The 13,038-nt window shown below is 46.2% G+C and overlaps 1 protein-coding gene across 1 annotated transcript in view; it reads left to right on the top strand.

Annotated features, from left to right (window-relative positions):
- HUNK (hormonally up-regulated Neu-associated kinase) overlaps window positions 1–5,037 on the top strand; it is a 58,454-nt gene extending 53,417 nt beyond the window's left edge. The window contains exons 9-11 of the mRNA XM_059819679.1: window positions 1,123–1,223; window positions 1,642–1,859; window positions 4,244–5,037. Coding sequence (XP_059675662.1) covers window positions 1,123–1,223; window positions 1,642–1,859; window positions 4,244–4,884 — 960 coding nt within the window. The 3' untranslated portion in view covers window positions 4,885–5,037. The remainder of the gene's footprint in view (window positions 1–1,122; window positions 1,224–1,641; window positions 1,860–4,243) is intronic.
- Window positions 5,038–13,038: the final 8,001 nt, after the last annotated feature.

Below are 13,038 nucleotides of genomic sequence, written 5' to 3'. Positions count from 1 at the left end.
CTGGGGACAAAAAACACGTGCTCAAAGAGAGACTGAGGTGAAGATGCTGGGGAGCTCAGAGAGGGTTTCTGGTTCTCGCTCTCCCACATCACCTAACCACTCATGTCATAAAACTAAAAATCCCAGTTCATGATTCGCCAAAGCTCTCTTCCTTCCAACTCTGTAGCTTCTGAAAATTCAAAGGTTAATGAGCCGAGTGGTGCCCAGACACAGTCTGTGCAGAGGGCTGGACTCTGTCTGAGCTGGGAATCATCAAAATGGGTGCTGTCCCGTTATTTTCCTCTTAGGTGTATTAATATGTTTCCAGAGCTGTTTAGTGGCCCGAGAGAACCCAAGATGTCTTCTGCATCTTTCTTTCCCTCTTTCACATGTATGCACGTTACTTCACATTTGAGGGTTTCGATAGACTTCATGTCAATGAACTTTCAAAACAAAATCAAGAGAGCCAGCCCTTTGGCAGTGCATAATTATCAGACAAAATACAGACCTCGGCACATAGTTGGGTGAAGGAACTTTCCTGTTGCTTAAATGAGAGTTACAACCACACAAAGAATGTCACGTAGATGCCCCTCTAAACAACCAACCCCAAAGCAACCAAAACAAAAGCCCCATTTCTTTGAGGCTGACATCTAAAACCGGACCACACAGCTTTGTTCAAGAAAGGTGAGAGATTCTTGAAGTCTTTGAGGGATAGCAAGATATGGGCCACAAATTTGATGCCTGATTTTTAGAAGTGAAAGAAGACTTTTGGCTCCCCCTGAAATCAGTGACAGGTAAAGAGTGTTATGCAGCTTGCAGAATCTAGTGATTCATGTTGAAAAAAGATACAATGAATTTTCACTGTAAAACAGTGCTTTGAAAATTGGACTCCTCTTCGGAGTCCCACTTCCAGGTTCTGTTTTTCCTCCGTCATCACTGGAGATCAAACCTATCTTTTAGGATGTATGCGTTTGCAGTCCCACCTTCAGCTGTCTTCCCCATCACGAAAAGGAGTTAGGGTTCAGTTAAGGGTTGGGGCAGTAATTTTCTCCCCCTCCATGTCTTGTGCAGTTGCAGAGATGCTATAAAACACTACTAGGTTTGGGTTGTTGGGTTTAATACTCAGCTTGCGCTCCTTCACAGGTGCAGCCCCAGCATTGCAGCCTAACCCGCGTGTGGCATCGGAGCCCGCGGTTGCAGAGCGAGGGCTGTATTCCTCCAGATCTTGTTCAGACGGAAGAGAAGTGACTCCAAATGTTTAAGCTTCTTTAAAGCTTTGCAGCTCACCTTTTCAAATGTCAGAGGAAGTGCAATAAAGAGAAATCAAAGACCTTTTTTTGGTCTTTAAATGGGTTGGCAAATTTCAGCTATGAAGGAGCACGAACCTGCATCTACTTGCTCCAGCGAGGTCTAGGACAAATGGCCTCTGAAGAGAGAGCTTTCCTTTTCCTTTAATTTTCCAAAACCAACTTTCACACTGCATGACTGTCAGAGCAGATGGGAGCCATGAAATCATGTCAAACAGATCACAGGAAAATGAGGCATGGAAGATGTAGTTATTTCAAGTAGCCAGGATAAGTTCCTTGTAAATGTATAGTTTTTAATTTGGCTTCAGTAAGTGGTGTGCTTATAAGTCTGGGGCTCATTTGAACTTCCCGTAAGTAAACCAAATTGTTCTTGTTTGTTTTACAACTTAAAGGACAAAAAACTCAAAGAACAAGAAAAGAAAGGGGAGATTCTTCACCGTCAGCTCCCAAAGAAAACTGAGAAAAGTCCAGTTTCATATAGACAGCCTTCTTCCTGTCTTATCTCACAGATACAGAACACCAAGGCTCTGCTGAAGGACCGGAAGGTCACCAAGGCTGGAGGTCCGGAGAAAGGTCAGTGGGAGAAATACCAGTGGTGTGTCCCTGTGCGCATGGACATGCATGGGCACGCACAGTATTAGTGAGAGCGTCTTGTGCGTTGTGTGTTTGTAAATAGTTGTGCGCTTGCATTTGCTGTCTGCTCTGGAGGTGGTATGTGAAAGGGGACTGGATAATGTAGTCAAACATTGAACAAAACGTCCAGAGGAAACCATGACGATGTTCAACAGTCATGAATCCTCATTCTCACTTCTTTTTTTATTTGACAGAATTCCCACAGTGTTTTAAAAAAAGCTTTCTTAACCTATTTATATGTACTTGTACAAAATCATCGGCACTTCACACTGGCGCTTTGAAAGCGCCAACACCCACCCCAGATCACTGACAAACCAAAGCCAGTAGAGACGCTTCTTCCTACCGGCGAACGCGTTTTGCTAAGAGGGGGATAAGGGGCAGCACGGGCCCCTGCTGACCCTGAGGACAGCACTGACCCTGAGGAGAGCGGTAGTAACAGTGGCATCCCTGGGAGAAGCAGTGGGCAGCAGCAGCTGATGGTTGGAGGAAGGGGAAATAGGCAGCCGAGAGGAAATGCAGGTGGGACTGCCAACCCCAGCGAATTTCAGGCAGCAAAAGGAGGGGGGAAAGCATTAACGGGGAAAGGAAAAGACAGCCAGAGGAGAGCAGAGCATTAATCACACAGGGTAGGAGGCAGTCTGGGAGGGATGGGTGAGAGCTGCTCCCAAAAGGAGGCAGAAGAGAGGAGTGGAGGAAGAGGGGAGTCAGCGGGGAAAACGGGGTGTCAGTAGTGCACACGTGGACGGGAGACATTGAGAGGCAGGAAGGTGATGTAGCCAGCTGTTAAATGAGGGAACTAAACAAGGGGAGGTCACTACAGAGCGGAGTGGGGAAATACGGCGATGCAAAACGTTTATTGTGGTGTTGGGATTATTTAGAGTGGTGGCTTATGGTGGTTTTATGCTCTTTCTCGTGACTTGGTAATTTATCATTTGATGTTTTGTACCTGAAAAAAAAGTCAAAATGGTGTTTGTCTGGCAGCACAGGCACCTCTGCTGCAAGGTAGCAGGGTAGCAGTAGTGCATGGAGCTGGTCAGAAATGGGACGTACTTTTTTGTTAAAAATGTAAAAAACATCAAAAAATGCTCGTTTTGTTCAGAATTTGTCATTCCTTTTGGGAGGGAGGCACAGGGGGAAGCAAGCCTAGTTAATTTTTTTTTCCTCTTTAGTTTTCTCCTTGCTTTTTTAAACTGAAACCTGAAAATCATTCAGATCTCAGCTGAAGTAGTTCTCTGCTTATGGAAACCATGTTTTGACACTTCTTAAATGAAGTGGTCAAATAATTTTGACCAGTTTTGGAAAGAAACCAGTCAGATTAAACCTGTTCTGCTTTTCCCAGACAACTCTCTATGTGAGTGATTTCATCCCGTACATCCATTCAGATCTCAAGCCCAGCCAAGACCATCCTTTTCAGAAGAAATACATGTGAGATTTGTGGCTGTGACCTGAGGGCTGGCAGAGCTAAATTATTTTATATCCCTTTTAGATGGTTTGAGACTGAGGGAACTCATGGACAGTGATTAACTGCCAGTCCGCTATTCTTTCAATTAGGGGGAATCTAGCAAAGCAGGTTCCTTGGACAGTTTTCCATAAAGGCAGCAAAACGTGTTTTCTTGCAACTAGCTTGGCATAAGCCAGTACCAGCATCCTGTAGAAACCAAGCAGATCTTCTCCACGAGCTGTTTTGTTTTACTGGGTCAAATCCTGCAAAGATTGTTCCATTTGTATTCGGTCCTTGCTGGGGGAAGATTACCACTGAAGTCGATGCAGCAAATCTGTTCCAACTGTAACAGCCTGAATCTGGCCAGTGCCGCTACTCCGTATTTACATGTGTGAAACCGAGAACAGATTTTTTTTCAAAATGCAAGGAAAGACATTAGGGATTAACTCACTGTTGTCCCCTGTGTCTCTAGGTATGTCAGTGAATACAGTATGCAGACCCCGTTAAAATCATGCAAAGTTGTGCTAAGAAAGGAGAAATGTGAGATTTCTCAGACATGGCCTTAGAGGATATAATTAATACAAACAGCTGAAGACAGCTGTGGTTTTCTATTTAATATCCTTGTCTTGCTCAGTTTAAGCACTCTTCCTGCCTTTGAGGAAGTGGCAGATAAATTACCCATGAAACAGCAATGTAAGTATCAAATGAGAGTCAGGGAATTAAGTTCTGAGTATATCCCTACGACCATTTGTTTTAGCTAGTGCATTTGTCATGCTCTTCTAAAATTTGATAAAGATGTCGGACGCTGTCTGCCGTAAGGCAGAGAAAGCAGTGATACTAAATGCAATCTGCTCTTCTGGTTCCTCTTCTGATTGCTTTGCAGACTCCAGCGGTGGGGTGAGCCCTTTCCACGAACCCCTGGCCACCAAGACAGGCTGCGTCACTTCCAGCTCCCTGGAGTACCTCGAAGTCCAGCAGCCGCCCCCCAGAACCCCTCGGCTCCTCAAGAGGCAGGAGTCTCCGCAGCAGGAGCCGGCCCGGATCGGGGGCCGGGCAAAGGACTCTCCTCTCATCCTGAATATCGTGCACTCCTTCGAGTCGGTTGACAGAGAGGACCAAATAGACCAGGTTTCCCCCTCTCATCAGTACAGGATTTTAGGCTCGCCAATGAATTTCCCTTACAAAAGCTCAAGTGAAAGGACACTGTCCCCGCTTTTTCAGCCAGGGAGCGCGTCCCCCGTCCACCCTACCCAAGTCTCTTTCACGTATGAAGAAAAAGCGTATCCGGCAAAGGAAGAAGCAGTGTCCCCTACTCAGCTGGTTTCCAACAATCCCTTGGGCAGCCCTAACTGTGTTAAAAGCAGAGGCAGATTCCCCATGATGGGGATCGGACAGATGCTGCGGAAGAGGAACCAGACGATGCAGTCAGCGAGCGACAAGCCGCTGGAAGCAAGGATGCCTCAGCTGCAGCAGATGAGCCCCACACAGATTTCCTTCAATGCAGCAGATGCTGTCAGCGGCTAGTGTTAGTCTGACACCCCAGGATTTGCACTGCTGTTCTCTGGGACCTAACCTTTTTTACTTTTACCAAGAAGGGAAAGCCACAGGCATGTTACTGTCACTACATAATACACTACAGTGGTCCAACGTAGAAAATCAGAGGTCTGCTTGTGAGGAAGGTGTTGTCCTACATATTAAAGTTGAAAGAAAAGGGCTCTGCTTGTGCTGTTAAGAAATATTTGCATTTGGCATCTGACTGTACAGTAAAACATGTCTTGAAAGAGCTACATGAATATGTGTCTCCACTGCTCTCATCTAGTATTGCAGTAAGGTTGATTGGAAGAGCAACAAGCGTTAATGGTTTGATTCATCCAGGTAATCTGCGTGGTGCCATGAAAGCCGGTCCCATCCAGGATCGGTGTGGTAAGACTGTCCGTGCTCCATCTGCCTGTGCCATACCGTACATGGTACTGCTACAGGCATTGTTCATATGACTAGACAAGTGGAAAAACTCCAGATACTGTGTCCAAAGTCAACTTGCTAACAAGCACTGCCAAGAAGATGAAGTTGATAGAAGCTTGAATAAAGACACAAGTGATCTAAACATTCAGAAAAAGTGTGAGTATTGGAAGTCAAAGCAGATTTTACTGTTAATTACATAAAGTAGCTAATAATGGAATCATTTTTTTCCTAAAGAAAATTATGATTTAATGATGTCACTCAGAAGAAACATGATTATTTAAAAATAGGTTTCATCACATGGAAATTCACCACAATAGAGGCCTGTTCCTTTCATATGATGGGTCTGCAAGCAGGTGCTTCAAGGAGTAATCCAGATTGCAACGTGCTGTGTTTAAACAATCCAGTCACCTCTGATTTTTGCAGTTGTACTAGTTCCATGGCACTCCTACGTGCAGGGCTGTGTTAGCCCGTTACAGAGAGGCAGCATTGGACACACCTGAAGGCTTTTCTGAGAGACTGCAGTGAATTAAAATGACTAATAGAGGACACATGAACCTGTACCAGTGCCGTTTTATACTGCAAGATTAGTAATGCAGTGGTTACCAAAAATTCGGTATTGTTACGAGCGGTGAAGATTAACTTTCTTAAAAGGCACCATGTTCTGCATACCAGTCTTGTTTTTTAAGTAAATGACACATCTGAGAGGTTGGCAATTTTTTTTGGTTCTGTTTTTGTCTTCAAACCATTTCCTATAAATTAGAAGGTTTAGCCAAAGACTACTATTTTCTTTTGTCATACCACCCTTGCATATGTGTTTGTGTGTATGGGACATCTCAACAAAGCTTGTTCCAGTCTGGTTCCCAAGCAGGCAGCCCTGGCCCACATGCCCCAGTGCCACCCACCCACTTAATGCCATTTCAAAACTCAGGCAGCAGAGGCGTTGTCTTCTTCTTGGGGTTGTTGCTGGAAGACAGGGACTTTGCATCTTGACCATCGGTAGGAATCCAAGCCCTATTTTTATCAATTTTTTTTCAAACAATTTTGTGGCCCCGTTGGTTTGGTGTCTGTGCAAACGCTGCGAGTTCCTCCTGTTTGAGAAGCTTTCCTTCCAGTTTTGTGAGAGAGATACACAGGGACTGGGGCAGGAGGAGACGGTCCCCCAGGCAGGGGAGATGGTCGCCAGCAGAGCACATAGCTGAGCGCATGTTCCCAATTCTCAGCATAGCACAGGCCTTACACCAAAATCTGCAAGATAAAGATTGGATGTTAATCCAGATGCTGACAGAAAAGATGACTGGACTGTTCAGTATCTTGAATGCTTGCTGGCAAAACCGGCAGTGTGAATGCCCAGAACGCCCTTCTCATCCCTGCAGATGGGACCTTCACCTGGGCACTGAAGCCACCCATCAGTTCAGTAGAGGGGAGTCCATATGTGTCATCTTGTACTCTTCAGTGTAGTGAGGACACCCACCTCTGGGGTAGTTAAGCTGCCTGTAAAATAATATACATAAAAATCCCAATACGGTAAGAAAAACAGCCCTGAAATAATTTAACTCACTTTCATATTGAAAAATGTCATCTTCTGTTTGTACAGAGCACCTGTGCATCCTAGGGGTCCATTTTAGCTCTTCCATTCGTTTAAAAACATCAGAGCGTTTTCTTTTTCTTTGCGCTAAGAACATGTCTGCGCTGCAAAGCTAGCGAGTGGGGACCGCTGAAATCCCATCTTTTGCATGCGTCGGACTTGCATACCTGAACAGATGGCAGATACTGACTTGAATTACAAACTCAGGTTTATTTGGAACCCAATAAAAGGTTGGGGGAGGCAGGAGAGAGACCTGTATTTTTTGTGAAACCCGGTAAATATGTGTAAGAATCAGAATGAAAACAGGAATGTTAAATTTAAATCTTTTATTATATTTATAGAGAATATATGAGTACTACACTGCTAAAACATAACCATGTATCCAGCTTAGGCAGTAGCTATGTACAGTCAAACTGCAGTGACCATAGAAGGGACTTACTGAAATACAGTAGTGGAAATTCCAGGGGGAAAAATTGTATTTGTTATCATTATTAAATATATGTACTTTTTGAACAAGATTGCCATGGACTGCTGACTTTGTTTGCCAGGTCGCTATGTAGCAAGGATTATCTAAGTACAAAAACAACCAGCAAGACCATGAGGTGACATGAGGATTGCCTGCACCTTTACATTTCATTCATCAAAGACTATCCCTTTGAATCTGGCTGCTGACTTGCCTATAAACCCTGAGTGAGCTAAAAGGCACAAGGTGGGATTTCCCTTGCTTAATATTAGCCCTCTGCAAGTTGTGCATCTAGTCTCTGGTCATTATCCAAGCTCTGTTTGTCACCAGTGGAGTCTGATAGGTATCTCCAGTTCTTCCAACCTTAAAACAGAGGTCCAAAATGGTGGGAATGAATTGCTCCTCAGCAACGCGTAGCTGTATCCAGATGCGAGGGAGGGAATAGGGTCAGCCGGTTCAGATGAGAACCCAGCTTTTAGACAGCCATAGGAAGTCACACCAATATAAACAAACAAAAGCATTTTCTGATCACCTTTCTACACCTCTGGAGTTAATGTCTTCAGGTTGTAGCAACAAGTCCTACCTTTGCTAAGCTTAGCACAGCCATGCACTGACGATCAGCCTTGCAGCTTCAGTTGGAACATTTCTGTTGTTGTTGATCCCACAATTCTTGCAAGTACTGTTTCCTCCTCCTCCTCCCTTTGTACAAATCTGTTTCCTGCAACAACTGATCTGAAGACCTCCAAAATCAGCTGAGGTCTCTTTCTGGTGTTTGCAATAGGTTTGGCACTGAGCCCATAATGAACCTGGTTGATAGATCTGAAAATATGCCTTACACTTCAGGTTGTGCACTGGGGAAAAGAGAGCACTGCTGAGCTTTGGATGCAAGGTGGAAGCACTGTGGCTTTATGGAGCCTTTCTGAGGTGCTGTTTATGTGCAGAACCCAATGGAGTCAACGGAGCAGCTGTGAAGCACTTAAAGAGGGTTTTGCAAAATAGCTGATCCCTGGACAGCAGTTCAGGATCCATAGTGATAAAAGTGATTTTGTTCAGGCTCTTCCGTATGGAAAAATAGGTGTTGAATTTATTCAGCAAGACAAAGAACACAAATCGGCATCTGTTGCTAAAGGTGTTGGTCTTTGTACTTCTCCTGTAAATGGGCTGATAAATATTAAAATTCCCTAGTGTGGAGGTTTACAAATCCTAAAAGTAAATAACAGTTACTTTCGTACTTTTGCGCTTGACATCACTTGATCTTTGCAATAAAATCCCTTAGTCTGTAGCTGCAAAAAGGTTGGGTTGGGTTTGCAGGAGACTTTTAAGTCTCCAGTGTACCAGTAAGATGGTTTGTCAGCCACTCCCTGGAGACAGCCCAGCACAAATCTGCCCAGGCCAGCAATGTGGCTGTGGTTAATGTATGGAAGAAGGGAAAGGAGAGGGGGGAAGACTCGGTGGTCAGTATAGCTTTGCTGTACTTCTGCCAGGCAGACTGTGCCAATGGCAGAGCGCGAGTCCGGCGGGTAAACTCGGTGTGTTGCGGGGTCTAGGGCTGCTGCTTGTGGTAAGGGAGTTTTAGGGTGGTACGGATACACCCGCTCCACAGCTGGTGTGACAAAAACCTCCAACCCAAGAGGAAGCTGACCCTTTATTTGCTTATTTGTCATTAAGCTTTAAACTTCACTGTTTGGAGCACCCCAAGCTCATAAGGACCTTGCTTATCAAGAAGTGAGCAGATACTTCAGGGATGCTTTTGCTGTGTGCAGTAGTTTTGAATTCGCCTGCCTCTTCCCTGCTTTTTTAATACTCGGTGGTCAATTTTATCTTTTGTTTCCCCCTCCACATAGCTTCCCTGGAGCATAACAAAACTGCTGGGTACAGCATCGGGGCCTGTTCTTCCTATTAAAAAGTTATCATAGCTCTGTGGACTGAGACCTACAAATCACTCACGTGCACAAAAGCAGCTGTGGGGCAAATTCATGAATAGGTGTGACTCCTACGGTCTTTCAGCAAGCTCCCTGCCTCCTGGTTATGCGACTTGGTGCATCGGAGGCGGTCTCGAGCAGGAATAGCGTGGGGGAATACCGGGAGAGGGTTCAACTTCATGTCATCGCTTCTCATTGAGAGAAACATGCTCCCTCAGAAGTGAGTGAGTGTCTTATTTGCAGCAGGTTTTCCGTCAAGGGAACTGCTTGATCACTGGTTCCTAAGCCACGTACTTTGGCATCTGTTTCCCGGGGCGTTTGCATTGCCTGTAATTGTCTTTCACAAAGATGGCTTGCAGACATATGTAGGGGGAGGACAGGCAAAATCATTTTGAGTCCTTTCAATATTTAATATCAAAAGAAGCCTGTATATGATGCTTGCTATTATTGAGGTACAGGCAATTAGCTGTTGTTAGAAACAAAGGGTGACAGGATAGAGCCTACAATAGGATTTGGAGTTCACCTGAGCATCCCTGCTGTGTGCCTGCTGATGCCAGGGCAGTGAAATGCCTGCGAGAGAAGAAATAAGAGGTTTATTGGTTAAAGGTGAGGTAATTTAAAATTTTGGTTTATATCTAAAAACAGGACTACTGCATTTTTGAGCTATAGATCATGAAGAAATAAGGTTATTAGTATTTGTATGAATAGCACTCTTCTACTTAGAAATGTAAAAATCCCCCAATTTGTTGTATCTCCTGCAACCATAAAAGATAGACCCAATCTAAAACAAAGAAAAGAAAAGCCACCAGAGGCTTTATTTCAAAACAGCTTCCCTCTTTCTGTTTCACAGAAGGAAACAAGTATTGTCCTGTGCTTATAGCACAGGGATGGCTGTCAGATAAAATGTTTTTTTTCCCTCCCATCTCTACCTGCCCCCAGACAATTTGTTTCTGACGTGCCCGTGTGCGGACTTGAACCCGTGTTTCCTGTGCATCCCACTGAGCTGATCTACGTTTCCTCTACCTGGTTACCAGTCCTCATAAAATCAGTGAAGACTTCAGATTTTGGAGACCTCCTTTGGTTGAAAGCAGCCAGGAGGGCTCAGGCATTGCTCAGGAGACTGACGGATGGATGGACAGACTGATCTGTGATCCACGACAGAAATTCTTTTTCACCCCACGTCGACCTGAGTGTTTTTCTGGGGGGTATCCGACACATACTGCTATCCAATGCATGGGGCATTTACCTGATAGCAGAAATTACTTGGGCGCTCGTGCAGCAAAGCTCACGTCCATGTCCTCTGCTGTCGGGCGGGCCTGACACTGAGAACACCCAGTCTACTATGTCAACGCGTTAGCCATTGGAAATTGGGGGGGGGGTGGTGCCTGTTGCCATCCTCCACTTTTAAAACACTCTTTAATTTAGCTAAAATGTTTCTGTCCCTTCAGAGGACAGGGCTTGGGGGGCGGGGGGCAGTATAGCTTGGCAATTGCCAGGTTCACAAGTTCTTGCAGCTCCTGTCTTTGAGCAGCTCTCTGAGTACAAACCCTTCTCCAGAAAGCCTTCAAAGCGCCGGCGGGTGGCCTTTGTGTCCGCCCATCCCTGTGAGAGCCACCCACATCGGACCCGATCATAAGTCTTTGAAAAACAGCAGTGGGCAGATCTTTGAGCGGAGGCTGGGTTGTTCTAGCAGCTCGATTCCCCAAAGACCCTCCCCTGAAGACCCTGGCACTGCAGGCAAGGGGTTTTGGGGGGCACGTAGCAGAGCTACCCCCCCCAACGGCTAAGTGGAAGCCGGGGGGGTGGGATATGGAGCTGCTGAAGGTTTTGAAGGATGAGGCAAGTTTCTGACGTGATCTTGCTGGGTGTGATCAGCACCCAGCAGCATCGGTGGGAAGTCCTCCAAGCAGTGCCCACGGGCCTTGGAGCTCATCCTGCAAAAGGCCACCATCACAGTTTGGGAGCGGGGAAATGGGAAGCCACCCTCGAAGGTAGTACAGAGCAGAAGCTCCCCCACAGACGAAGTCTGTAAAACTGGGAGGAACTTCTGCCCTAACATTTTAACGGGGGCACTTGCCGTAACTCCCTCAGGAGAATTTCCTTTCACGTTTATTGATTATCACTTTCCAAAGACCAATTAAGTGAAACCTTAGTGCAAAACAATTTTAGAGGGGTGAAAAAGTCCATTTTCACAGCACGCCTTCTGAATGGAGGAGTTAGCTATCCCAACAGAAAATGTCTTAAATCGGTGCTTAACTCTCCAGTCCCTGCGGAGGCCACCAATTTGTGACGGTTTATGGATTAATTAGATTTTACTTTGAACCCCAGGGCTATTAATAAAAACTTCAGAGCTTTTACTGATGGGTTTAAGGCTTACCTTCTTAACAACCGTGCACAGCGCAAACCTTCTTATTTAGTTACTTAAGCACACATCAAAATTGCAAGTTACAAAACCAGCCTTTATTTATGAAAACGACAGCATAGTGGGTGTTTCAGCCAACATGTTATGGTGCACAGCTGTTTTGTTGAACACCTTTGAAGAGGAGAGGAGGGAAAGAGAACAAGCCTCCGTCCTGCCGCTCAGCAGGTGGTCGCTGCGGGAGAAGGTGGCCTTTGGGCTGGGTCCTTCGGGTCTCCGCTCTGGGAAGCAGCTGAGGGCAAGGGGGAAAGTGGAGGAGACCCAGCGGGGATAGTGGGCTGATGGCAGGAGCCCAGGAGGGAAGCCCTCCGATGAGACTCTCCTGCTCTTCCCCACAGCTAAAATAGTCCTCGGAGCAAGCAGGTTTCCTGCATGCTTTTCAGCTGCTTCCATGGGTCAGTATTTACCATTTCCCCCCAGCCCTGGGCTTGCAGCTTGGCCTTGGGAGAGGACACCAAATCATGTAATTCCTGTGGAGCAGTTAATGAGAGCTCCGTGGGGCTTCCCCTTCCCTCCATGCACCTCATGCCTTACCCATAGAAGGTTTCCTTCTCCCAATTACTGCCCTGAGCCCACAAGCGAGGCAACACATGTGATACGCTTCAGCGAGTGCGATTTGGGAATAAAATACAGCACCAACTTAGGCCACCGAGGTCGGCGTGACTTGGGGTGCGCAAAGGAGGGTATCTCCTCGGTGGGAAGCTGCTGCTGCTGCCAACTGGTGTCGAGAGCGGCGGGCGGTGCGTGGCAGCTGGCGTGGGGCGTGAGAGCAGCTCAGCCGGGCTTAACCGTGATGTGGAGCCAACCGGTGCTACCTTGGGGGAACTAGAGGCAAATGGAGCCTGGGAAATGCCAAAGGAAAAGTTAATAAGTGACACCTCCCTCGGAGACGGGTGTCCTGAAGGGGGCGGAGGAAAGATTTCATTTACAGCTGAGAATAGATGACCTCGGGATAAAATCTGATGGATGCTTGCTTTATTAGCACAGAGCTGGGTAGAGTTCCTTCATTTGGGCTTACTTCGTGTGTTAGGAGGGCAAATCTAACTATAGCCTGTACTTTGCTATGTACTGGTGTTCATGGGTGAGTCCCATGCTCGTGGCCATGTGCAGCAACAGCACAGCAGAAACCATCTCAGCAAAGACGGACGTATTTTGCTTTCTCTGAGAGTGACTGCGCTAATTATTAACTCAGACAAATGAAACCAGAGGGCAGGCAGAGGGAAGACAAGGAGTAGATGGGGGGCAGCTCTCCCGCAGCTGGAACCTCACAAAACCAAGGCTGCAGCTGGACCATCCACTCCTTTCTTCTCATGCCCACCACCCTCCT

The sequence above is a fragment of the Gavia stellata genome, chromosome 1 (assembly GCF_030936135.1).
Source record: "Gavia stellata isolate bGavSte3 chromosome 1, bGavSte3.hap2, whole genome shotgun sequence".
Taxonomy (NCBI): Eukaryota; Metazoa; Chordata; class Aves; order Gaviiformes; family Gaviidae; genus Gavia; species Gavia stellata.
The sequence above is the reverse complement of the archived record's forward strand: the minus strand, read 5'-3'. Positions and strand labels throughout refer to the sequence as shown.